We start from the raw sequence: 25,801 nt of genomic DNA, 5'->3' as shown, positions 1-25,801 counted from the left end.
AGGAAGACTTCCCACTACTGATAATTTCTACTTTCCATGACCATGGAAGTGCCTTCCCAGTGTATGCCTGTGATTGGAGGGTCTGCCTTTTTGCAGTATTTTACATGTACTGGTGTTCGGTGCCCTTTTGTAACATGCACACACCACTCTGCCCTTGTAACACACGGCTGCTACCTCTCACATGTCTTTACCTTTGATACTTGCAAGTGCCACCTTGCTCACGTAACGCTTGTTCCTGAGCCTGAGTGTCTAGCACTTATTGCAGGACTATACCTCTAATTATACTCGTTTTTCTCTTATAACTGCACACTTGTCACTTTCATTTCCTCTTGTGCACTTTTGACTACCTCATGTATTTTGGTTGCTCACAATTGTCACTATTACCTTTACTACCGCATGTATTTTGGTTGCTCACAGTTTTTACTACCTCATGTATTTTGTTTGCTCACAATTGTCACTATTACCTTATGTAAGTAACGTATGTTTTTGCAATCTGTTCTTTTGTAATGTTTCTCATTATGTTTCATTTCTGTTCCTAATGTGAAGCGCTCTGACGCCTTCGGGTAAAGTCCGCGCTATATAAAAATGCATAAATAAATAAATACATTTCAGCAGTTGAAAGGGCGCTGGGAATCTGGTGCTGGAAGACGAACGAGCGTTCATGGTGGAGGGTGGGGGGGCGGGGGGGTCACCAGGCCCAGTTGTTGTCGGTTTAAAGGCCTTTGTTTCCGCAGCCGTATTGATGACGGTGCTTCTCTTGAAGGTAAGTCTGCCGTCCACCAGGAACTAGTCGAGTCGTTTTTAGGGCTGGCTTGGCAGTGTCAAACCTTCGCAGGCGCGTCTTGGGGACTTGGGGTTTTGGTGAACTGTGAATCAGCATCTTGAGCAGTAGAAGTCACATTACGGTATAAATCATGTACGGTATAAATCATGTACGGTGTAAATCATATTAGACGTTAAAACATAAACCATGTTACGGCATGAATGACGTCACGGTATACATCATGTGACAATGCAGTCGTCCGCGCGCCCACAGCAAGCCTCGCGCCAGCTCAGTCTGAAAGGATCGAGTACAGGAGTCGTGTGTTTGAATCCCGGCCAAGGTTCAAACTGAACCAAAATATCCCCCCTCTCAGCAGTGTCCAGCCAGACCCCGGCCCAGAGTCCGCAGCCGAGACCCGGAGCGTTCCGCCAGGACCCGGTGCGAGGAGGCAGCAGAGAACGAGGGGCCTGGAGCAGCGAGCATCAAACCCAGAGCCTCGGGAGGCAGTCAAGATGCTGCTCCCTCATCGGTATGAGGGATACCGGATGGGCTCACCCAAGAATCGCCCCCACCCCAGCAGGCAGCGGGTACCAGTCCTCCATGGCACAGAGCACCCAGCCCTGCAGCCCCCAGGTGGGCGGGGTCTGTTGCATCGTTTGCACCGGGCACGGGGGTCGCAGGCCCCTGGAATACAAAGCCCATGTCCCCACAGGGACGAAAAACTCCTGCAAGTGTCACCACTTCCTGTTGTAAGCACATCTCGAACAGATTCGACCTCCTCTGCACTTTGAAAACCGAATATACAGACGTCCTCTGGACCATCCTCTTCTGCAGGCGAGATATCAAATGTATTCCTTCTTTTACTCCCTCTTCAGTCCTATCTCCAGGAAACTTCAACAAAACCTGTATAGAAAGTGACGGAAGGCCACGTGTGGTCAGGAATAATTCACAGACAATGATGACATGCTGCCATCTACTGCTTCATTTAGGTAGAACTGAACACTAATGTGAGCACAAGAAGGAAAGATAGGGAACGCTCACAGGAGGCCAAGAACCCCAAGAGCAAAGGTCTGGCTTATAACTGAAAGAGCCTCTCTGGGACTGCTCTCAATAAGTCATCATAAAGGTCCCTGAGACGCTCATACTTTCACTCATCCGTCCATTCATTCATCCACTCACATATTCATGCATTCAACTCACTCTGCCAAACACAACAAGACACATACAAACTACAATAGGTGATCCTTAGGGTACATGGTATGCACGAGAGCCGCTGGTATCTGCGTCTCAGAGCACTTCTCACATTCTCGGAGTATTCATGAAAAGTAGAAAATGTAACCCAAACGTAACGCTTCGAGACTGCTACATTTGTTGGTTTTTCACAGGGCACATTCGTATATGGGGATCGATGAACGTAAACCAGCCTGCCAGTTGCGTGAGGCGACACTGCCCCTTGCTGGCCAAATGCAAAAACAACAGTTGATGGACAGAATGTAGAACAATGTCATACATTCACCCCAGTACAGAGATCTAGGCCTAAATCCATCGTTTTTTTGCTCACCATGCCATTCCAGTTTGTACCCAGCCATATGCAAATCAGCCTTGACCCTGTGCCCCATGGGAACAGTCCAGGCCAAACTGCCAAGCCAGGTCCTCCCTGGACTGGAAACAAGCATCCTAGGACCGGTTTCGGGCTTTCAGCCCTCATCAGCCAGGATAGCTTGACTCCAGTGGCATGGAGAGCACAGGACTGATGATGGAATAAACCCAGATCAGTTGACTGGGGGTGAGTGTTTGATTTGCTCAAACGCTCCGTCCATCATCCCCTTTGGTATCGCTTTGTTCGCCCTAAGTTGGCAGGGTATGCCCACACGTGGGTCCCTTGCTTACTTTGCCACTGGATTCAAGATAGCCTGACTGATGAGGGTTATGAACCCGAAAACCGGTGCCAGGATGCTTGTTTCCGGTCCAGGGAAGACATGGCTTTGCAGTTCGGCGCTGTACTGTTCCCATGAGGCACAGGGTCAGACTGATTTCCATATGGCCATGTCTGAACTGGGGTGGTGGAGTGAGCTAAAGAATGATGATGGATTACACCCAGATCAGTTGACTGAGGGTGAGTGTTTGATTTGCTCAAACCCTCTGTCCATCATCCCCTTTGGTAGTGCCTTGCTGGCCAAACACAGAACTTCACGTGACCCAAACAGCCACTGCACAGGACTACTTGAAGCACTCTGCGGCAGATGAGGTGAGAAAGCGCATACATTATTCTCCCAAAAATATTAAACCTTTTCATAGCTAGTAAGAACGCAGCCCGTACTTCGCAAAGTCTTCTGCACGTGAGTCTTCGCATTAAAACGGGGCGTTAAAGTGGCTTTTCTAATGTTAAAAAAATTGTCAAAATCAACCCAATTTTAAAGTCGCGAGGGATGATTGGAAAGTTAACTCACAAGAAACCGAGCATTTATTTCAAGCGCTATCTGCAGTTCCCGAGGAAGCGCTGTAAGCGTGCGGTGAAAAACGGCTCCAGGGCGTTAACACGGGAAAAGCAGAAAAGAGCGCGCACTGAGGGAGTAAACTCGGGGAAAGCGGGAAAGCACACAAACGGAGGGAGTAAACACGGGAAACGGAGGGAGTAAATAAGGGAAAAGCAGGAAAGCATGTGAAGTGAGGGAGTAAACACGGAAAAAGCAGGAAAGTGCGCGAACTGAGCGAGAATACACGGGAACGGCAGGAAAGCACGCAAACTGAAGGAGTAAATGCGAGAAAAGCAGGAAACACAAACGGAGGGAGTAAACATGGGAAATGCAGAAAAGCGCGCGGACTGAGGGTTGTCGACAATCGGAATGAACCAGATTACTAGGCAGAAAAAAAGTGCATGCCCGAACTACAGTGTGTAACAGGGACTGATCTCAGTTTGTGTCACTGCACCCTAGTGCCCCTGCCTGAGGTCAGACTAACATAAATGCCAACATTTTAGAGCAGACAAGTGGGAGATTTTTATAAAAAATAGTAGAGAGAATGTATTTTCCCACTGACTTACATTGAAGCAGAGGCAGCCAGAATCGTGTCTATTATATCAATCAACAAAAGGTCCTTGACAAGAAACAAATGCACAGTCTTCAAATAATTATAGGCCACAATCAGCACTATAATAGCTAAGGAGTCCAGCTGGACCCTGAGTTTAATCAATGACATAAATAGAAAACATTTAAAAACGACATGTATGTAGTGGGACACAATCCTGTATCCACAACAAACAACAGGGCTGAACAAACAATATACAAGGGTGACAGGCAATTTTACAATTTTTGAGAAGCTAGTGCAAGAGTGCACAAAATCAATCTAGATTTACTCTTGTAGTAAAAATGCAATTATGTGGCACAATAGGGAACTAGTGTTTAAACTACAATATCTGTCGACGGCGTTTCGATCCTAAAAAAATGAAGGATCATCATCAGGACAACCAATGCATTGCCTACTGTACAAGCCTATTTTAGGGGAAGATTCCAAGGAACCATGGATTGCATGTTGCTTGGATATGGGCCAATTCCGTTCTCGTGGTTCAGCTGGAGGGGGCAGGGCCTCGGGTACCTAGATGGTAAGTGAAGTCCAGATAAGACGCTGTGGTACTACTTCTGGAGGGGCCAGTGGAAAAGAATCCGCGTGCGATTAAGATTACAGGCGGTGGCAGATAGTGCAAAATTACAATTCCAAAAGGTTTTGTAAATGGCACCGTGGGTTGATGTGGGCCCTGGTTTAGGCGAGCCTAGATCGAGGACCGTAATTTACGTCCCGTCTAATGGAGCCGCTAAGGTCATAAAAATCCGGAGTATTCAATATTTTAATTTGCCCGGATACGTGTCAGCACATTTGTCCGCCCGGATTCAAGGCAGGACCTTTGTGTTCACGATGGAACAACAATCAACGTCTAGCGTGCAGAATCGTAACCTTAATATGGCCGCTCCTATGGAACCTTGTCCCATCTAAAAATGGCCCCAGATCCGACCACCACGTGGGTATTAGCCTCATTCATTATGGCCGCCGTACTATTTCTATGCCTTCTACATGCAACCTGACGCCTAATCGGTGCGATTCTGCACGCTAGCCGTTGATTGTTGTTCCATCGTGAACACAAAGGTAAGCTCAGTTCTGACGCTTAGCTCCTTCCATGCCATCCCTGATACGTTAGCCGTAATTACAAGCCTTTTATACTAACGTTGATTAAATCCTTTATGGTTATAGGCCCAGCCTTGAATCCGGGCGGACACTGCAAAATGTGCCGACACTTCTCAGGGAAAATTAAAATATTGAATACTCCGGTAAGCGCCATTACCTCCGCCTGTCCAACTCTTACTATCTAGCTCTCAGGTGTAATCCTAATCTGGTTGCCCTCTTCTTTTAGGATTTTTATGACCTTAGTGGCTCCATTAGACTAGGCGTAAATTACGGTCCTCGATCTAGGTAAGCACCCCGTTCCCTGTTGTCCCCACCAGTTACAATTACAAGGAAGCCCCAAGGAGTCTTGGCAGACAACTCCCATTCCTTTTTAGGCCCGCCTAAACCAGGGCCCACATCAACCCAAGGTGCCATTTACAAAACCTTTTGGAATCGTAATTTTGCACTATCTGCCACCACCTGTAATCTTAATCGCACGCGGGTAAGTGCAGCTATCATATAATTTTCAAGAATTTTTTTCCTACTCTCAGGCATATATCTAACTAGGTGACTTTTATAGATTCCAAGCAACATGCAATCCATGGTTCCTAGGAATCTTCCCCTAAAATAGGTAACTCCTAGCCCCTTGACTCCCGCCTTCTTCCCTCCTTAAATCCCCCATCCCCCAGTTTTATGCACAACATCACGCCCAAACACGGTATACTTATTATAGGTCGTTAGATCACTGGTAAGATACTATGGAAGAATGTCACTGGTTATTGCACTCACCTGCACGTATGACCGTGTATTCCACCTTAAGGCATGGCGTGAAAACTTTTTTGCTATGTACTACAGAATGAATTAAGAATTTAAACAAATGTCCTGTTTTTTTGTTTTCCCCATTTTATTCACAGGCTTGTACAGTTGTTTTCCCCATTTTATTCACAGGCTTGTACAGTAGGCAATGCATTGGTTGTCCTGATGATGATCCTTCATTTTTTTAGGATCGAAACGCCGTCGACAGATATTGTAGTTTAAACACTAGTTCCCTATTGTGCGACATAATTGCGTTTTTACTACAAGAGTAAAGCTAGATTGATTGCGTCCACTCTTGCACTAGCTTCTCAAAAATTGAAAAATTGCCTGTCACCCTTGTATATGGTTTGTTCAGCCCTGTTGTTTGTTGTGGATACAGGATTGCGTCCCACTACATACATGTCGTTTTTAAATGTTTTCTATTTCGGTCATTGATTAAACTCAGGGTCCGGCTGGACACCTTAGCTATCATTAAAAAAAAAAAAAAAAAATTAAATCGGTGCGATTCTGCACGCTAGATGTTGATTGTTGTTCCATCGTGAACACAAAGGTACTGCCTTGAATCAAGGCGGACACCGCCAAATGTGCCGACACGTATCCGGGCAAATTAAAATATTGAATACTCCGGATTTTTATGACCGTAGCGGCTCCATTAGACGGGACGTAAATTACGGTCCTCGATCTAGGCTCACCTAAACCAGGGCCCACATCAACCCACTGTGCCATTTACAAAACCTTTTGGAATCGTAATTTTGCACTATCTGCCACCGCCTGTAATCTTAATCGCACGCGGATTCTTTTCCACTGGCCCCTCCAGAAGTAGTACCACAGCGTCTTATCTGGACTTCACTTACCATCTAGGTACCCGAGGCCCTGCCCCCTCCAGCTGAACCACGAGAATGGAATTGGCCCATATCCAAGCAACATGCAATCCATGGTTCCTTGGAATCTTCCCCTCAAATAGGCTTGTACAGTAGGCAATGCATTGGTTGTCCTGATGATGATCCTTCATTTATTTAGGATCGAAACGCCGTCAACAGATATTGTAGTTTAAACACTAGTTCCCTATTGTGCGACATAATTGCGTTTTTACTACAAGAGTAAAGCTAGATTGATTTTGTCCACTCTTGCACTAGCTTCTCAAAAATTGTAAAATTGCCTGTCACCCTGGTCTATTGTTTGTTCAGCCCTGTTGTTTGTTGTGGATACAGGATTGTGTCCCACTACATACATGTCGTTTTTAAATGTTTTCTATTTCTGTCATTGATTAAACTCAGGGTCCAGCTGGACACCTTAGCTATTATAGTGCTGATTGTGGCCTATAATTATTTGAAGACTGTGCATTTGTTTCTTGTCAAGGACCTTTTATTGGTTGATATAACCAATACCCTTGGTCCTTGCTTACCGAGTGGGTTCCCTTGTTCTTCTTACTAGAATCGTGTCTATTGGCATGCTCGGTGACAGATAATCAGCTTGTCAGTTTAATAATAGAGTTCTGAAATCGGTTTGTGAAGCTGTCAAAAATAAAATGTTGTTTCATTAGATTTTACAGGATGGTATCGTGGGACGAATAGGGGAGGGTACTAGGGAGTAGAGTTCAAAGAAGCCGGTGTACTCACACTAAAATGCATTTAGGCAGTACTCCCATCACATCATGAGACACATGCATACTTCCACAGCACAACCCCACCCACCCCGGATGCCATATACAAGTAGGGTCATCAGGGATGTAGCTGGAGGGGGATTGGGTTATAACACCCTAATAAATGTATTCTCTGGTAAATAGTTGGGTACAGGTGCTCTCAGTTGGGTTTGGGAGGTGTCTGTCAGAATTCACCAGGACTTTTTACATACAGTCCTTAAAAACATATACACACACTCCAGCTCTCAGTTTTGAACGTTTTAAAAAATGTTGGTTATTTTAAAAAATATTGTGATTTCTCTTACTTAGTACCCCTACCAATCTGCATTCCTCTCCATTTTCACTGACCTTTAAGCCCCTCTAATGTGCCTCGCTTGTGGTATGTTTTTTAACATTATATTGTTGAAAAATCTGAAACTCACACCCCTAATCTTAATGACCAGGCTACACCCCTGAGGGTTATCATATGGGACCAAGGCATATAATGCATGTCCCGGGCATTCCATTTATAAACAAATGCATACTAAGAGTTGAAGACCACCTAACCCACCCCCACCGTCAAAGCTACTCCCTAAAGAACTGGCAGCCAGTGGAGTTAATATTCCCGTGCGTCTGACCAACGGGACCAGACTGGCGTCCTAATTTCCAACTATGGGTCAGGGCACCAGTCAGTGACTCCTTGGGGCTGGGCAGCCGTGTAAGGGGCACACTAACCCGACAGAATGAAGTGTGGCTCACTGGTTAGAGGAGGCAGACCCTGAAGCAGAGGTCAGACCCGGGACCAGGGTTCAATTCCCGACGCGGCAGGGTCTTGAGCCCAAATGTCCACGGACTCGATAATTCTCGCTTCGGTGCCCACTGGAATCACGGGTTCACACTCTGCAACTCTGGGCAACAGCTTGCTTAATCTCCACTATCCCCCCCCCCCCCTGTGGCGGGATGCCTGGCTTTCACCTTGGGGATGCCCAGTTCGGGTTATCTCACAGGGAAAAGCCAGGACGGCTTCCCAAAGCAAGCGCCTTGAGACCTTGCGGTGAAAAGGCGCTATATAAGAACCTTTGACATTTGACATCTCAAGAAAGAGGAAAAGCAGTCTGCAACTCCTGAAAATCACTGTCTTTGCTGACAGACTGACTTTCCATCCTCGACCAGGGGCAGTCAGAGTCTCAAACACCAGGACATAGTGTCTCAGGGGCAGCTGAGGTCACAATGTGCCAGACTTACCATTGCAACACTGGCCTCAATGCAGCGGAAATCCCAGTAGAAGGGCAGGCCTGAGAGCTCACTTTTCACACGGATGGAGAGCTTGCTGGGTGTCTGCTCACAGGTGAAGGAGGCGGACTCAGTCTGTGACCCGTCTAGTAGAGGGTTCATCAGCTCCGATAAGTGCTTCAGGAAGGAGGAGACGGGAGCCTTGAGGCGCTTGTTCAGTTCCTGCAGAGAGAGGAGACATGGAGACATTAGGAACTTTGAACATCTCAGTGGATAGAATACAAGTTTTAAGGATTAAAAGAAGTAGATGGTCCCATACCAGCAAACAGACCAAGCCCGTGGCCAAAAGTATATTTTCAGGGGGCATGGCCCTCAGCTATGATCAAACATTAATGCTGTACTCTATGGGTGCATTCTTTCACAAATACTGGTTGTCCGTTCTAAATATCGATCCCCAGAATCTCGTGGGGCAAAATATCCGAGGGAAGTGCATATAGGGAAGTGTAGATTTACTATTGCTCTACATCTTCATACCATGAAGATATATGCATATCGTGTAGGTACCTATATGTGGAGTAAGGTATAGAAAATGTGTACCTCCTTACAGGTCGATATATTGGATTGCATATTCAGTCATCAATATTCTGCGTCATCGGTATGCTGGTTTTGGTATTCAGGGTGCACACTGTGCAATTCCATGTGAAGGAATGCATGGATTTTTTAAGGTAAACAGTAAAGCAAGGCAAACACGAGGAGATGATGGATGGAGCACTAAAATGTTTCAGACACTCACCCCCAGTCACAGATCGGGGCTGAATTCAGCATCATTCTTTAACTCACTTCGCCACCTCAGTTCAGACCCAGCTATATGTAAATCAGTCTTGACCCTGTGCCTCATGGGAACAGTCCAGCCCAAACTGACAAGCCAGGTCTTCCCTGGACCGGAAACAAGCATCCTGGGACCGGTTTCGGGGTAACACCCCTCATCAGCCAGGCTAGGTTGACTCCAGTGGCAAAGTGAGCAAGGGACCCACGTCTGGGCATACCCTGCCAACTTAGGGCGAACAAAGCAAACACAAGGAGATGATGGACAGAGAGCTGAAACTTTTCAGACACTCACCCCCAGTCACAGATCTGGGTTGAATCCATCATCATTCTTTAGCTCACTTCGCCACCTCAGTTCTGACCCAGCTATATGCAAATCAGTCTTGACACTGTGCCTCATTGGAACAGTCCAGCCCGAACTGCCAAGCCATATCTTCCCTGGACCAGAAACAAGCATGATGGAACCGGTTTCGGGCTAACACCCCTCATCAGCCAGGCTAGTTTGAATACAGGGGCAAAGTGAGCAAGGGACCCACGTCTGGGCACACCATGCCAACTCAGGGCACACTCAATCAACTTTCCACAATCCAAAAGCAGAGGGGTGTTAGTTGTAAAGTAGGCTGACTCGTAACTTTGTGCATTTTCTAAACTGTTGATTAGTGAAAAGCAAAGGTTGTGAATCTTTTTTTTTCTTTCTTTAACATAGTTGGCCTCAGTATGAAGCCCTCCCTCCCACATCTCATAACTCATGGGGTGGATGTCCAGCCACCACACTCAACAATTGTTTTGCTGTAAGAAGTCCTATATGGGACACGCTGCATAAGGAAATCTTCACACCTGGAAGGCCCGAAAGGATAAACTTTACCTCATGTAAAAATAGGAAACTTCATCTGCTTCATTAAGTGTGGAGCTTCCTAACTCCACCCAACTTTGTAAGAGAAGTTTTAATATAACGCCCCACTAATTTAAAATAACCTTAGAGAACTTGGAGCTTATTTATCAGGATTAGCTCCAATCAGTGTTTTAAACATTTTCAGTCTGCAACAATGGTAAAAACTAAATAGAATGAAAAGGTCATTTTACCGGGGAGGTTGGGAAGGCCCCAAAATGAATTTCACTGTAAGGGTGAAACAAAAGATAGATAGTTCAATTACATTTGGTCAGCACCATTCAAAAGGTGCTGACCAACAGGAGGCCACTCTAGACATCCACAAGCAAAACAGCTAGGCATGGTAAAGTATAGGCGATTGTGTAGGCCTGGGATGGGTCTGTTAGAGGCCTGTGACCTGGCCAAGGATACTAGTTACATCTCCAGATAGAAGAGCCGTAGATGGGCATGCAGCAGCACAGTCTCCAAGGCTCTGATTGGTGGTTACACAGTTTGCATCTATGATCCTGCTCTGTGATAGCATCTCTTGTTGCTGCAGCTTGCATGGTACCTCATTTGGATGCTATAGCGTCCTCCACGTCTGGAATAATGGACATTCTCTATTCTTTAACATGCAGTAGACTCCTCGCATACAATCATCAAGGTGGGACCCGCTATGTGGTAACATTGTTTGGACAAGCATACACTTTTCTGAGTGGTGAACGCATAAAGCATAGTAGGTCTGCCAGATGTACTAGAAATGGAAAAGCATTATGTGCAGAGGGATTGCTTGGCGTTATTACAGGTGCAGATAAAAGTCAAGCTTCATGTTTTGAAACAGTTAAGAGATTTCCATATATAAATGTCCACTAGAGAGCAGAATCACCTGCTTAATAGAACATGGACTTCTCAGCAAGCAAGTTGTACTGTCGAGCAACTACACCAGCAAATGTAGACATGGCAGTTATGCATTAAAAGAGAAGGTGTCAGTACATCTCACCAAGAGTATGAATTAACAAATAACAAAGGGGAGGAGGGGGTGGGGGCAATGCAATGCATTTTGCAAAAAACACTGGATCAAGTAACAATGGTTAGACCATATAAGGTCTTTAAAGGCCACTATGTAAGGTGATTCTGTGATCTTACATTTAGATCCCTTTTAGAAAACAGCACAATTGTGCATTGAAATCACTTTGGGCCAGATGTATTGGCAAAAACATGATAGACCATTACTTCCACTTAAAATCTCAACTCGCCTTTTTCTCTATGTGTATCTAGTGCTTATTTTGCTCCTTTAGGCTCTCTTACTTTCTCTATTCTCTTCCCAACTCCTAATCTCTCTCCCCACAGCCCCCCACAACCTTTTCCCCACAACCCCTTTCTGTGTGCTGCCAGACCTATCTTCCAATTCCCACCTCTCCTGCTCCCCCTCTTTCTGTCTTTATTTACTCTCATTTCTCTCAATCTTCTCTGCTCTTCTAGAACATTTTCTCTATATCTTCTCTTCTATCTTTTCTGTACTTCTCAATAGGTTTTATTCTCTTTCTAGCCCTCTCCTCCGTAGACTATGCATGGCAACTGAAACATTTTCTTGGCTGTGCACGGCCATTAGTAGTACCTGCCACCTTTCTATGACCACTGCGATTTTCGTCATTCTCCACAAACCATCCTGTGGGCCTCCTAGAACTGTAGAAGGTCCCTGCAGCCATGGAACAAAGAAGTTAAAGCAATGTGGTCATCATGTCCCTGCAGCTGGTTATCAATTCTTATTGGATAAAACATCAGGCTGCATGGATTTGGTTGGTTTTAACTGATTTATGGCAAACAAAGACTGGTTGACCTCTACCTTCACAACCTTCACAGTGTGTTGGACTTCAAGAATTCGTCCATAGCACTGGAAAAGAAAATGAAACACCAGAAACATTTTCTTTTCCAAAATCAAAGTCAGGATGCGAGGGAAATGCTTCCCATGAGTCCCAAGTGTGATTTTTTTGTTTTGCAGTATTGTGCAGCAAGCTCTGATGTTACACAACAAAATAAAAGTGTAAGCAGGCTGTGAAATTGAAGTCTGTGGAGATCCACATTTGTCCTACCAAACAGTGTTCCTTCACTTCTCCCACCAACAACAGTACTTCATTTGTGTGATTCAGCTATTGCCTGTGAAATGAAAGGCTCCCCAAACCCTCAGGACACAAAGACACATCAAGATTTTGCCTTGCAAATCGACCCATTCTGGCAATATGGGCAACTACAGTATTTAGGCTAGGGCTCGGTCGGCACCCAGGAAAAGCCTGCGAGGCCATGACATTTCAGAAAACCAGCCAAATACTGTAGTCTGGGGTGGCTAGGTCTGCATGGATCCCAATATCTTTTCTTTCCCAGAATGCCCTGCAAACACTAAACTTTGGCTAAATCACAGCTTTTCCTTATATTTCTGTGAAGGAAAATTCTGTAATCTGTGAGGATCCATAAGATTCTTACCATCCAGCATTTCCACACTTCTCCCAATGAAAACGCTACCCCAAATGTTCACCAAGCATTATGCATTTAGTACATCGACTACAACCATAAATTAGAGATAGATAAAGCAGAATTTCAAATGAGTCAATACATTTCAAAAATACAGATTCATACTCCATAGATTAATTACAATATATAAAAATCAGAAAATGTTAGCCGATGTTCTGCGGAGATGTCTAGAGAGATCAATTATAATTCAAATGTTTTCAGTCTCGAATGCAGAGATTATGGTTTACAGAATATTTTGTTCAAGGAGATGAAACCTCAGCATGTTGAGCCTGGCAGGGTTGCCTAGATATTAAACTATTTTTGAAAGATAGATAGCCTGTCATAGCAGCTCATTGTGACATGGCAGGATGTCAAAGACCACGACAATTGGGAAAGAGGGTAGAAATACCATGTGGTGTACTCGTGCTCATTGTTGGAAAACGAGGTAGTATCTGTGAGGCCTGCACAAATAACATGACACATTTGTCCTTCACTGGGAACTAAACACCCTAGGGCAGCGCCTGACTCTCAGAGGGTAGCGTTGTGGAGGCGTCTGAGGTTTACTCAAGGGAGGTGGTGTGGGCTAGTAATCGCCATTACAGGTGCACAGCAAAAACACTCAATAATTGATTGTCCAGTCTGTACTTTGCTTTATAAAAGTAAGAGTACATTTATTAAACACACACACTACTGAATACTATGCACCAATTTACAAATATACATAAGCTGTTGGAATTACTTTTTGACCTTGCATAACATTTCCACCCTTCAACCAGGGGAGGTGAGGTCTAGCACCACCACTCCCATGATTGCACATCATCTTGCCCCCTAATGCAACTAGTTGAACATAACCTGGGGCGTGGGGCCTGCGCACTGGCATCATCCCAGTGGCGACCCACCCCATCACCTCAACAAGCATTACAAATGGGTACACCTGCCTTGGTGACACATAACCCTGATTGAACATCTACTATCGAGCAAGAAGTATACATCTCTACACCTGAGGGGCTATCAATCTGAGTTGTTCTTCACCTAAGCACATCAGCAAGAATACATGTTTAAGCATCACTTAGACTGGCAGTACTCATCACAGTTGTTAACCATTATCATGTATTGCAATAAAAACCTCTTAAAATGCATCAGAGATAAAATCACAGGTTTAAGTAAATAGAGTCAGACACCGTAGCAGGAATGTCTAGCCACTTATATCCACATTGCTTATGACTCCACCTTACACATGTACTTCACTTTACATATGTGACTTTCAGTCCCACCTAAAAAGAAATAACACTGGTCAGTATACGAAACAGAAATACCATTTAAAATGCACTTCTTGTGAAATTGCACCTCTTTGCCTCCAGGGGATGCCCTTCTCTAGACTTCCCCAACTCAGCCCTTCATCCCTTGGCAAACTTCTCCTCACACCACCAGCTGTAGAGCAAAAGTTCCACCCCAAGAGATGTTCAAATAACAGCGGAGCCCTTAAGGGGTTATTCTTTCTAGTCCCCAGGACACCTAGGGTGAGACTTTTCTTCTTTGGGATGCGGGGCTGTGTTGCTATTGCAGCTCCCCCTGCCCCTCCGACAAATGAGGGTCAAAGGTCGCCTACCATCCAGGGGCCATATCTCAGCCCCTGGGGGTCCGATCTTCTCCATTGTCGGGTCTTCTTGATCCTGGTGGCACCCCCCCTCGCCCCCCCAGCCACGGGGAGCACTCTCGTTCGCCCTCAGGGTCTCCAAGAGAGTCCCATTCTGCAGGGAGTGGTCTTCACTGGCTCTCTGCGCTAGCATTTCGCCTGTCTCCTCTCCTGCGCCACTCTTCTGCTTGCACAGGGGACCAGACGGCTGCTCACTGGTCCTGGACTCTTCTACTGGCGCTGTTCAGATTCCTGGGACAGTCAGGGGGGTGCTCCTTCGAACTGCCCATTGCGCCAGGCTCCAGCACCTTCTGCCTCTGCAGACCACACCCCAGAGAGCTTCTCTTCCTATGCAAGCACTTTTAAAAGTTTAGTAGGGGGGCTGGCAGGAAGTCTCTGTTTGGCCTATCAACCGGCGACACATCACTTCCCTGCCTCTGCTCCCTCCTTCTTGTCCAGCCTCTGGGTTTGTTCAAACATGGCATCTTCCAGTGTCTCTGGCCACATGCTCCCCTTCCCCCCAGTGCTGCCTTCACCTTTGTTCAGCATGGTGCCTGGCACCCAGCGACAGCGGGTGATGGATTGGCTTGTAGCTCCACCTATCTCCCTTCCTTGGAGGGAAGATCTTCGCTCAGGGAAGAAAGGGCATTAATCTAACCTGCTAGAGCCAGACCCCAGCCAGGGACTCTGAGAAATATGACATTTCCGGATGACCCGAAAACAGTACAAATATGACTTTGGACTCTGCAGAATACTTCTTTTCACCTCCACTACAATGGACTCTAGTGCGTGTCTGGAATCTGTAGGCCTGTGGAAGTCAATCTAGCCATGGGCCCCATAGGGGAATAATGAAGTGAAAACACAGTAAAACACACTGACATTCCCTGGCATGTTTCTTTCCAGTGTATAATGCCTATTCCAGATCACCACCCAATTCTGCCTAAGTCCTGCCACACCATTCAATTTGTAGCTGCTCCTGGACTGCGCACGCTAGGTATCTCCCCTGCGCAGCCCCTACACGTGTGCACACGCATGTACACATGTGTCTGCATGTAACCAGCCCGGTGCCTCATACTCCAGCTGCTGCGCAGCGGCCTAGTCAAGTCAGGGGTACACCAGTAAAATCTCCATGCAATCTCCTTCATTATGAGTTTACTGTGTGTGAGTCCCAGATTATGAGGCTCCCCCACAGTAAAAGCTCAACAATTAGGTGCTCAAAAAGCAAACATTCGGGCGGCCCTTCGTGTCAGAACCACCTTCTAACACTCATGCAATATTTGGCAGGTACTGATGTGTTTGAAAATATGGAAATAAACAACAGCATAGTGACTAATTTGAGCTGAACCTTGATAAATTACCAAAGGGACAGAACGTGGCGTCTGTCTATGAACTTATTAAATGGATTGTGGCATTAAATGGATTGTGGTACGTTGGAATTGTAAGAAATGTTTGAGCAACAAGAAGAATAAAAGATTTTAAAATGTAAATGACATTCTAATTGGATTTTTTTGTGTGGACAATGTTCTATTATGGAACAAATGAACTATATTTGAGATTAATATGATGTACTGAGTGCACATTATTTCTGATATATACCATATATACCATATGTAAAAGGGGAGAAGGGAGTTTAGCTAATGCCCATTGAATTCTTGGAAAACCCTCAGCAGTGACTGTGAACTGGTGTTGATACCACCTTTCTCATCAGCTCCTCACACACAACGCTGTGGCTTCCCTTCAGGGATCCATCTTATCTCCTATTTTTCAGCATCAACCAAAGTCTCTTATCAAACCAGATTAAATCTTTCAACTTCATGTTACAACTAATCAGGTGACACCCAAATCATTTAAAAAATGGATGGTCGGAAGACCTCTACAATTTAAAACTTGATGACTGCCTTTAGGCCAGAAACCCATGTATGAGGAATAACCATTTAAAGCTAAATACTTCAAAGGCAGAGTATGACCTGAAGACAAAAGCAAAATTACCAATCTACTGCCATATGGCCTAAGGAACGTGAAGCCCCTCCCACAATATCAAGAGAAATCAGAAACCTAGGGTTAACCAGGGATTCAGACCTATACTGGATACCACACAATGTCAAACAGAGTACCTCCACTCAATGAAAACACTACGCGGCTTCCTTGGATACCAATAGAAACTGTAAACCATTCACACACTGGTAGTCTCCTAGCTTGACTATGCCACCTTGGCAAGCCCAAAGTAATCAAATGAAAAATACAATTAATCCAAAATGCTTCTGAAAAATGACTTCTCACCTTCACCCTAGAAAACTCATAACTTCAGTCTTGCCATCACTCCACTCATTACCTATAGCAAGAAAGGCAGGTTCAAGGCTCTTTGCATTGTCCACAGAGCCTCCAAGGTAAAGGAGTGCTAGACCTAAAAGCTAAATGCAAGCGATGCAAACAAAACAGGACACTGCGTTCCAGGCTAGCACCACTTATCATACCATCTTACAGAAAGAAATCCAATGGAGGCACTACTTTCTCAGTGCAAGCCTCTGGAATTAACTACCAGCCAGAATAAGAAGACACCTGAAGCATATACACTTGAGAGTTGAAAACACGGCTATTTCCAAGACAACTACACCACCACACATCCCAGCAACAGAACCTGGAAAGACATTTGCACCCTCAAGCTCAATCTTCAGCTTACAATCCAAAGATTGGGAACAAACCAATTAGAAAACTACTTTTGATAGGCAGGTAAGGTATGAAGGGCTGACTATGGTTCACCAAAGGGGTAAGTAGCTCATTTCTGTCCCACACTAATACCATAACTCTCAGAGGTTGGAAGCCAACTGTAACTTACACCTCTTACATTCACACAAGACATATCTGCAGTGAGGGTCGTCCATTACCAGTACTGTAAATATCAACAAGAGAGAGGAAACCAGATTGAGCTAGTTTACTTCCTCACTCAGACATGTGTAATCAAAAAGAACTGGATAGTGAAATAATGGGGACCCCCTCTAGAGGTTACATTCAGGTCAGGGAGTAGAGGGGAAAGAAAAAGACAAAACAACTGAAAAATGCTCCCTCCTGACCTATAGGTACTTTTATCGTAGGAATAGTCTCTCAAACACAGGGCATACACTAAATGTCTACACAAAATGTAAAAAAATTTCATTTTACTTTATTTTACAAATAGAAAGATTCTTTTTTTCTTTTTTTAGCATCATTTTCCACTTATAGCATTTATAAAAATATATATATATATATTTTTCCACATAAAAGTTTCGTAGAAATATTATTTCACCACAATGAAACAATGCAAAATTATCTTTGGTTGGTCAGTTTTACATGAACACTAAATCAATTAATAATGCACAAAGCAGGTAGAGAGCCGCACACACACAACACATACATTCGAACTAAACATCCATTCCATTACACAAACAAATAATGTATCCTATAGCATTGGGTCTGATGTCCAATTGATGACCAAAGTCATTAGGTTTGAAAGAGGGGAGATGGTTGACGCGTTTCGGTGGAAGGAACAGGAGTACGAACCACCTTCTTCAGGACCAGTCAGATACAGTGCGATATAGGAACTCTAAATCTGGGGTGCAGATCTTTCAGAGAGACAAAGCGCGGATATAACGACACTACTCAAAATTGTGGGGACCTGTCACGCGATCTGGTCTATTGTACGAGGAGAAGGAGCCAGAATTCTGCTACTATATTGATAAAGAAATACGTGCAGCTGTTTGCTGTAGAATGTATTGGTAGTCACTAACAGGCAGGAGGCGGCTGACTGTAGTCTCAAAATTCGCCTTGTCTTTAGCTAAAGACCTTTTCAAATGTTTATCCGTAGCTATGCAAAGCCACAACCGTCTAAAAGCACGATATATCTTTAGAATGCCCACACGTCTGAAGAGCTTGAAGTTTCTAATCCCCTTTGTTGACCGCCACCGCCATCATCCTCGGGTAGTACGATACTCGGGTAGAAAGAACTGGCTGTTTGGGAAACCAATAGGTTTCTTACGAAAACCCTCACCCACCAACCGAGTTGGTGGCATGCTTCATCAACAGGTCCCACCCAAGGCGCCGAGTGCACCATGGGTATGCTTCAACGCCTGAACTACAGCGGAGGTTTTTTTTTGGTGTGTTGTGATAGGTGCAGTGATTAACGATGTTAAAACAATCTATAGAGTCCCCTTCAGATAGTAGAAAATAACTTTAATAGTGGGGCCGTATGACAGGGTTAAAAAAAATTGGCAGAGTATTATGTTTTGTCTCAAGTATCCTAAATACTTGTCTACATGTTTCAGCCAGACTGTATCCTACGCTGGCTTTCGTCAGGACCAGGGGTTAAAGGAAGTGCGTGACTCAATCAATGGAGAGTTTCCAAGACTGGGGTGCTAAAAGTGTGTACACGCTCAGGTATGGTAAGTTGGAGGGAAACGATTTGTTTCCTCCTGCTATTTCTTTGTAAATCCTGTGAAGAAACAAAACACACAAACAATAATCGTCGTGACACAAATGGGACATATACTATAAAACTAGAGACAGGCATGTACTCATGTGCCACACACGGTGTCAGGCTCGATCTATAAATGATCACATAGAGTGGTGACAAAATGTACACCCATGCATGCATCGCAATATACGGGTGTACGGGTAAATGTAAGCTCAGGTATCGTGATCCGTGGGGACTGAACCCTGCGCCTAGAGAGGAGTGGTTGGTCTATCTAACAAATGTAGCTATAGGCTTACTACTGCAGTTTTTCAAGTTTACAGCATGGATCCCGCCGGGGGGCAGTGCCTGTAGTCACACGCCGAAATAATAAGGAAACACGGTTAGCATGCCGGTGTCTGCTTAGTGACACACGGCGTGGTGCGATCCCAGTAGGTGAGACCGGGGGCTATACTTACATCATCAAGGTCCACTACCCTCCACTTATACCTGTTGCGGCCTGCTTTCTGGATCCCGAGAATATATGGCTGCTCAGGGGACCGTCTTTTAACACCGGGTTTCCAGCGGCCCGTCCTTGATGCCCGCATCGTGACGTAATCACGCTGGGGCGTGGTTTCGTTAGTAAGACCTAAAAGAAACACTCTATCTAGGGCTGTGTGCCTGTATTGTCACTATTCTCTCGACTATTTTAAATGTCACTTAGATTGATTGCCTGCTAATTACAATGAATACAATTAAATATGATTGAGTGAAAAAAATATACAAAGTAAGAACAGAACTTGAGTTAAATGTTAAGAAATAGATTTGGATGTTTCTAGTAGGGTGCATGTCTGGGATGGCATAAGCCAGGCAGTCTTTTCTAAGGTGTATGTACTCATGTAAGGGCATTAGGTATATTGTGCCCCAGGAATGAATTGAATGGTGAACATTTACCAATATCTTGCCAAGAGCCTAACTTGTAGCTCTTTAATAATGGATAGTAGAATACCAATGCGATGTGCAAGGTAAACTAGGATGTTAATTTTGTGGTATTATGTGTCCAAAATCTGAGGACGGTTCATTCAGATAATTATAGTGTAAAGATCTCATAGGGGAGTGTGCGTCTTTCTTGCTGTTCTTGGAGGTTTTATGTACCATGAAGTGAGTTCCAAGGGATGTTGTCATTCAATCCCTTTTTGTGGCTCGAAAGGCAGTAGATCCAACGTTGTTCCTTGATTAGTAACAGGTTCTCCATTGTTCCATATGTAACAGTGATCTGTTCTATGACAACCCATCGCATGTCGTTTGGTGTGTGTCCCCGGTTTGAGGGAATGGTCGGTCATTCTGGTGGTGTTCCTGTTGCAATGGATATTACTCCTGTGTTCTCCAATTCGTAGTTTTATTTTTCTGCTTGTCATGTCGATGTATCTTAGGCCACATGGGCACTCAATCATGTACACCACATGTGTAGAGTTGCAATTGGTGTGTTTCACCAAGTGCCAGGTCTTTCCTGGTTCAAGTTCCAGGGTATTTGTGGCTGTGGTTAGGTGGCATACGTCACCCCAGGGGAGTGGCCTGTGATACTAGGAAGGCCCCACGCATTGAGGACTGATGTATCTTTTGTTTTTGGAGTCAGTCTAGGGCATGTCGAGATCATGCGGTCTTTTAGTCTTTCTGCTCAATTGAATGAAAACAAGGGCTTTTCCCACTTCAGTCTGCCCGTATTCAGTATATTCCAATGCTTGCTAATGATTTTGATCATTTTGTTGGAAATCATGTTGTAGGTGGTCACGCAAGTTAGAGGGGTCGTTATGTCTGTCCTCTGGTTTTTCTTCCAGCAGTACATCCCTGTTCTGGTTCCTGGCTCTTTTTCTGAACCTTTCTATTATTCTGTTGGGGTAACCTCAATTTGACAGTTTCTCAGATAAATGTTTTGATTGGTCCCGGTAGTCCTCTAGGTTACTACAGTTCCTTCTGACGCGGAGGAATTGGCTGTATGGTAATTTCTCCCTCAAAGATCGCAGATGGAAGCTGCTGAATTTGCGGAGTGTATTTCTTGATGTTAGTTTATAAAAAGTAGTTGTTTTGAGGTGGCCATTTTTTTGCCTCAGGTTAAATCAAGGAATGTGAGTTTTTCCTTGTCTGCTGTGCTAGTGAAGTTCAAGTATGAGTCACATCCGTTAAGCCATTTTATGAACAACAAATCTAACCCCTTCAAAGTGCAAACCTTTTCCTAAAGATGATTAGATTGGAATTATATTATTTTATTTTGTTGTTTAAATTATTTGCTTTTATGTTTTAAAATGTAATTGTTTATATTATTTGTAATGTACTTTTATTTGGAATTCCTTTTTTCTAATATAGATATTTTATAATAAAGTTTGTTTAGCTGCTAATGTTTTTTTTTTAATTGTTGAAATATTTTTGCTATATATCCCATTTGTGTATTTAGTTTAAAGTATTAATTTTAACGTATTAAATCTATCTTTGTATGATCATTATATTGGTTAGATTAGATATTTATGCTAGTTAGGTATATGTTTGCTAATTATAACTATTATTAATGTTTTAATTTGAAAAGTTTAGTTATTGTAGGCATATTTTGTTTAAATATATATGTGCGAAAATTCATTAAAAATACTTAAAACAATTTTCTTTAAAATAGTTTAATAATATTATGTAAAGTCTATACTCATTAGAAAATGTTCAAACTTTTTTGGGGTGATATTCTGCATTACAATATTTTTTACACTCCTTTTTTTATTTACATTAGAAATATGACACTAACATGTAGGTCGATAATCTTGTTCACTATATTTTGTCTTATATAATTATGGAAATATTCTTTCCACTCAAGCCACTTCAATGGAGGCTCAGCAGATAAAGACATAAAAGGCACAGGGGGAGTAAGTGAAGATGTGTGGGAAGCACACATTGTGGTAAGAACAGTGAAAATATGGAAAAATACTTTACAATCTTAGTCTTAGTATGCTGCTGTATAGCAGAAACGATATGGAATTATGGTAAACAATACACACCAAACTAAATAGTCTCCAACCAGTAACTCCAAGATGTGACTAAGGAAAATGGCAATATAATACCTCATGCAAGAACAGTGGTGCGGTGGTGGCAAAATAATCATTAAATTCCTATTTCCGAAAACAATTCAGTTACGATGAACCGTCCAGAGGAGAAGAGATGAAGAAACTGCCTAGAAACAAAGAATCGGCCAACAAAACTGGCTGCTTGCTGGGGTCACGCAAAGCAACTGGCATAGAGACGTCTATTTACATAGGCCCAGGCACTGAACATGAACACTTTACATGTTCACAGTTAAAGTTTACACCTTCTTTAGATGATGATTCTTGACACATATTTCCTTGTGCACCCATATGGGATAATATTCTCTGAAATGGCTTTTGTTTACGTAGCCATATTGGGCCAGATGATGGACGCTCATCCGCTGACAAGTAGTCGGCGGTCCCACCCGCCAAATTATGATTCGATCTCTGAGTAGGCAGCCGGAATCATGTATTTTTCTGTTGCGGTTTGTGCTGCAGCCCAAAAAGGGATGTTTTTAAACATACAGGCACCAACGTGGTGCCTGACACACAGTGTATATATGTTGGGGAAGGGGGGGGGGGGCACCAACGGTGCCGCCCGGGTCTCATTGCAAAAGCCCATGGCCGACGGGAGCCTTGCCAGGTGCTCCCAAATTCCCTTTCCGACATCCTTTCCATGCTGGTCGGACCGCATGGAAAAGCGGTCGGAAAGTGACGGTGCCTGTAGGGAATACGATCCTACCGACTGGCTCCTTGAGCCTGTCAGAATCATCGGTCAGTCCCCCTGACCGATGCAGTCCGACCGACCACATCATAATGCGGCAGTTGGACTGCTCTGCTCGATGTCGGTTGGACCGCCACTGACGGCCTTTCGGTGGTAGTCTGAGCGCCATCCTAATGAAGCCAATTATAAGGGCCTTGAAAAGTCTGTAACAGGACTAAGTTCAATGTTGTTTGTGGTTATCTGTTTAGTGACAGCTCTGCAAGAGTAGAATAAACAATACCAGCCAGACTAGAACTCCGGCATAGAGAGAATGAGAATATACTTGTATAAAACACTCCCAGCCCTTTGTTTAAAGAGAGGAACATTTTGCAGCACTGTCGAGGTCACCCCATGAAGGAATTCTAGACCAGCTGAACTCTTCTGTGATCCTGAGAAGAAGGAAGGCCTGCTCTATGACAGAGGCTGGATTCACAATGACACACACCCTTAAGAAATGTCGAGTTTGACCACTCTAGGGCATTACGGATGATCCACAAGCCCTATGCATATTAGGATATGAACTGCTATGTGAGAGTATAGATGCAATTATATGTATTCATATAGTCAATGTAACAGCACAATGGTTTAACTGTCAATTTTCTTTACCAGTCTCGTAATGCTGATTACTCAGTTTTGTTTCCTTCTAATAATCATTGCAGCCCACGTATTTTGCACAAGAATCTTATTGCTTCAATAAATGTTTGAAGTGCCAATTTGAGTATTTCTCCTGTCTCCCTTTGGGCATGCCTAAGTCTTTAACGAAATGGTAGAATCTGTTTCCCAGATTTCCTCGGGAGTCAGGGTTATCATGTTCTGAGGGTGCACCTACCATCCGGCAACTAGTAAGGATTAGAGGTCCAGATGGCGCACTGTGAGCTAGCCAGGACGAAGGTCAACATATCCTGATGGTGTGCATGGACTCCGTCCAGCACAGTTTTGATGTTTATGTTGTACAAATTCACAGTCTTACTGGCACAGTAAGAACTGTACGACATGGCGCTACCAACGTTCTAGCTTGGGTACTTATTTAATGCGTCTCCCGGGTACTATTGCTTTTTTTGTGCCCAAAGCCCTACTGACCAATTGACTAGAGACATCCATAGTCTGAAGGAAAAATCCTCCTCAGCAGTGGTCGGAAACCCCTATTTTTAGCTGAAAGTTGTTCAAGCTTGAATATTTAAAAGAAACAGCCCGCAATAGCTACCCTCCCTGAATCCCACATATTTAAATGGCTAATTCAGGACAAGTAGTTCTATCAGTAAACTGCAGACATGCTTTCACCCAACTGTTAACATAACATGGACTCACTCAAGCGGGACGAGATGTTACCTTCGTGGTGGAGGCCCACCAAGTGTATACAACAGAGGTACTCTATCCACGGGTTACATTCCTGGCAGTAAATGCCAACACTGGGAATTTTCAACACATGCACTGAATGAGCAGTACTAAACACATGTAGACCACATGAGGATTTAGAAATTCCATTAACATATCGGGAACAAATTATTTGAGTCCTAGGGGCCCTGCTACATACTTTAGAAAATGCCAGGCTGGGTCGCCTCAGTAATGAGGGAGCCACATAGTCGGTCCTACCTAGCCATACACCATATCTACAACCAGGAGTTCTCACGGAAGCAGTACTGATAATACCATACACACAGTTGCACTATACAGACTACTAATTCAATTAGTTAAGCGAACAATAACCGCACTCTCAGCAACTGCTGTTCAAGCTGCACAACCACAATTGGCTATGCCCGGATTTGGTCCAGAAACTATTAATGCAATTATGGGTAAGGTTTCAGCCAGACGTGATGAGAGTTCATTCTCCACTGCGCGTGATGTCCTTTGCAGTATCTCTGCCTAAATGGAATAAGTCCTCTATTGGCCCTACTATCTGCTCCAGGAATTGGGCTAGGGCTAACCTCACAGCCTTCTGCAAGGACTTAAGTAACTCTCTTCCCGTTCCGAAGAAAAATATAGACGCCTCTACACAGATATTACAAGCTGGCTGACAGTGGCCAGTAGTGATCATGCACCCCCCCTAAATGGTTCTCAGGCGACCTGAAAATTGCCAAACGGAACCTCTGGCAAGCAGAAAGAATACGGCAGTCGAGATACGCGGCAGACCTGGAAAAAAAAAAAGTACACTCAACTTTGAAATTATAAAAATCTTTTGCGGCAAACTAAAGTAAGCTTTTTCACAGGTAGAATCATGAATGCCTCCAATAAATCTAAAGACATTTTCAAGATTGTCTCTGATCTTTCTAACCCAGACCAAGTCACCCACTAAATATTTGTGTGATTCTCTGAATGCCGTTTTTGTAAATAAGATTAAGGCCATTATGAACAGTATCCCTGTCCACCACTTAATAATCTATCCGCTGACGTGGTGAGTAGTCAAATGCTTACCTGCCTCCCTAACCTAATGGAAGAGGACCTAGTACTCCTATTGACAAAGGTTAAGTCTGGTTCACCAACTGACATCTGCCCCTGAAGGTCTTGAAAGCAGTATGTATTTGGTTGCCTGACCGTAATCTGTCAATTTGGGGGTGGTTCCGCAGTCCTTTAAAAAAGGGATCACTGCTCCAATCATAAAGAAAGTTGGGGCTGATCCTACGGATATGAAAAACGTCTGGCCCATCTCGGTTTTACTCTATTTTGCTACATTACTTGAGTCCCATATAGCCTGTCATCTAGGTCTATTCATTGAAGAGTCAGGCTTCTTGGATCCTGCACCAGCAGGATTTCGACCTGCACACTCTACAGAAACATTGATCTTGTCTGCTGTTAAAGGCATTCGTAAAGAGTTAGATAATGGCAACATCCTAATCTTAGTGTTATTGGACCTGTCTGCGGCCTTTGATACGGTCGACCATATCATACTGGCTGACCGGATTAGGGCCGCAGGCTTTCGAGACTCAGCACTGAACTGGCTTCTCTCCTTTTTGAAGGCCAGATCTTAATCAGTCAGGTTTCCTCCTTACTTGTCTACAGAGGTGCAACTGGATTGTGGGGTTCCTCAAGGCTCTTCACTGTCGCCCCATCTTAACATCTACATTTGCCCCTTATTAATGCCCCCAAAAATAAAGAAATCAGCATCTTCAATCATGCAGACAACATGC

At 44.1% G+C, this 25,801-nt stretch overlaps 1 protein-coding gene across 6 annotated transcripts in view; it reads right to left on the bottom strand.

Moving 5' to 3' along the window:
- NHEJ1 (non-homologous end joining factor 1) overlaps nt 1-25,801 on the bottom strand; it is a 1,839,518-nt gene that overhangs the window by 1,673,500 nt on the left and 140,217 nt on the right. For all 6 annotated transcript variants that reach the window (XM_078679206.1, XM_078679207.1, XM_078679208.1 and 3 more), the window contains exon 3: nt 8,604-8,813. In XM_078679206.1, coding sequence (XP_078535332.1) covers nt 8,604-8,813 — 210 coding nt within the window. The remainder of the gene's footprint in view (nt 1-8,603; nt 8,814-25,801) is intronic.

Source organism: Lissotriton helveticus, chromosome 3_1 (assembly GCF_964261635.1).
Source record: "Lissotriton helveticus chromosome 3_1, aLisHel1.1, whole genome shotgun sequence".
NCBI classification, from domain to species: Eukaryota; Metazoa; Chordata; class Amphibia; order Caudata; family Salamandridae; genus Lissotriton; species Lissotriton helveticus.
This window is presented reverse-complemented; position numbering and strand designations above follow the sequence as displayed.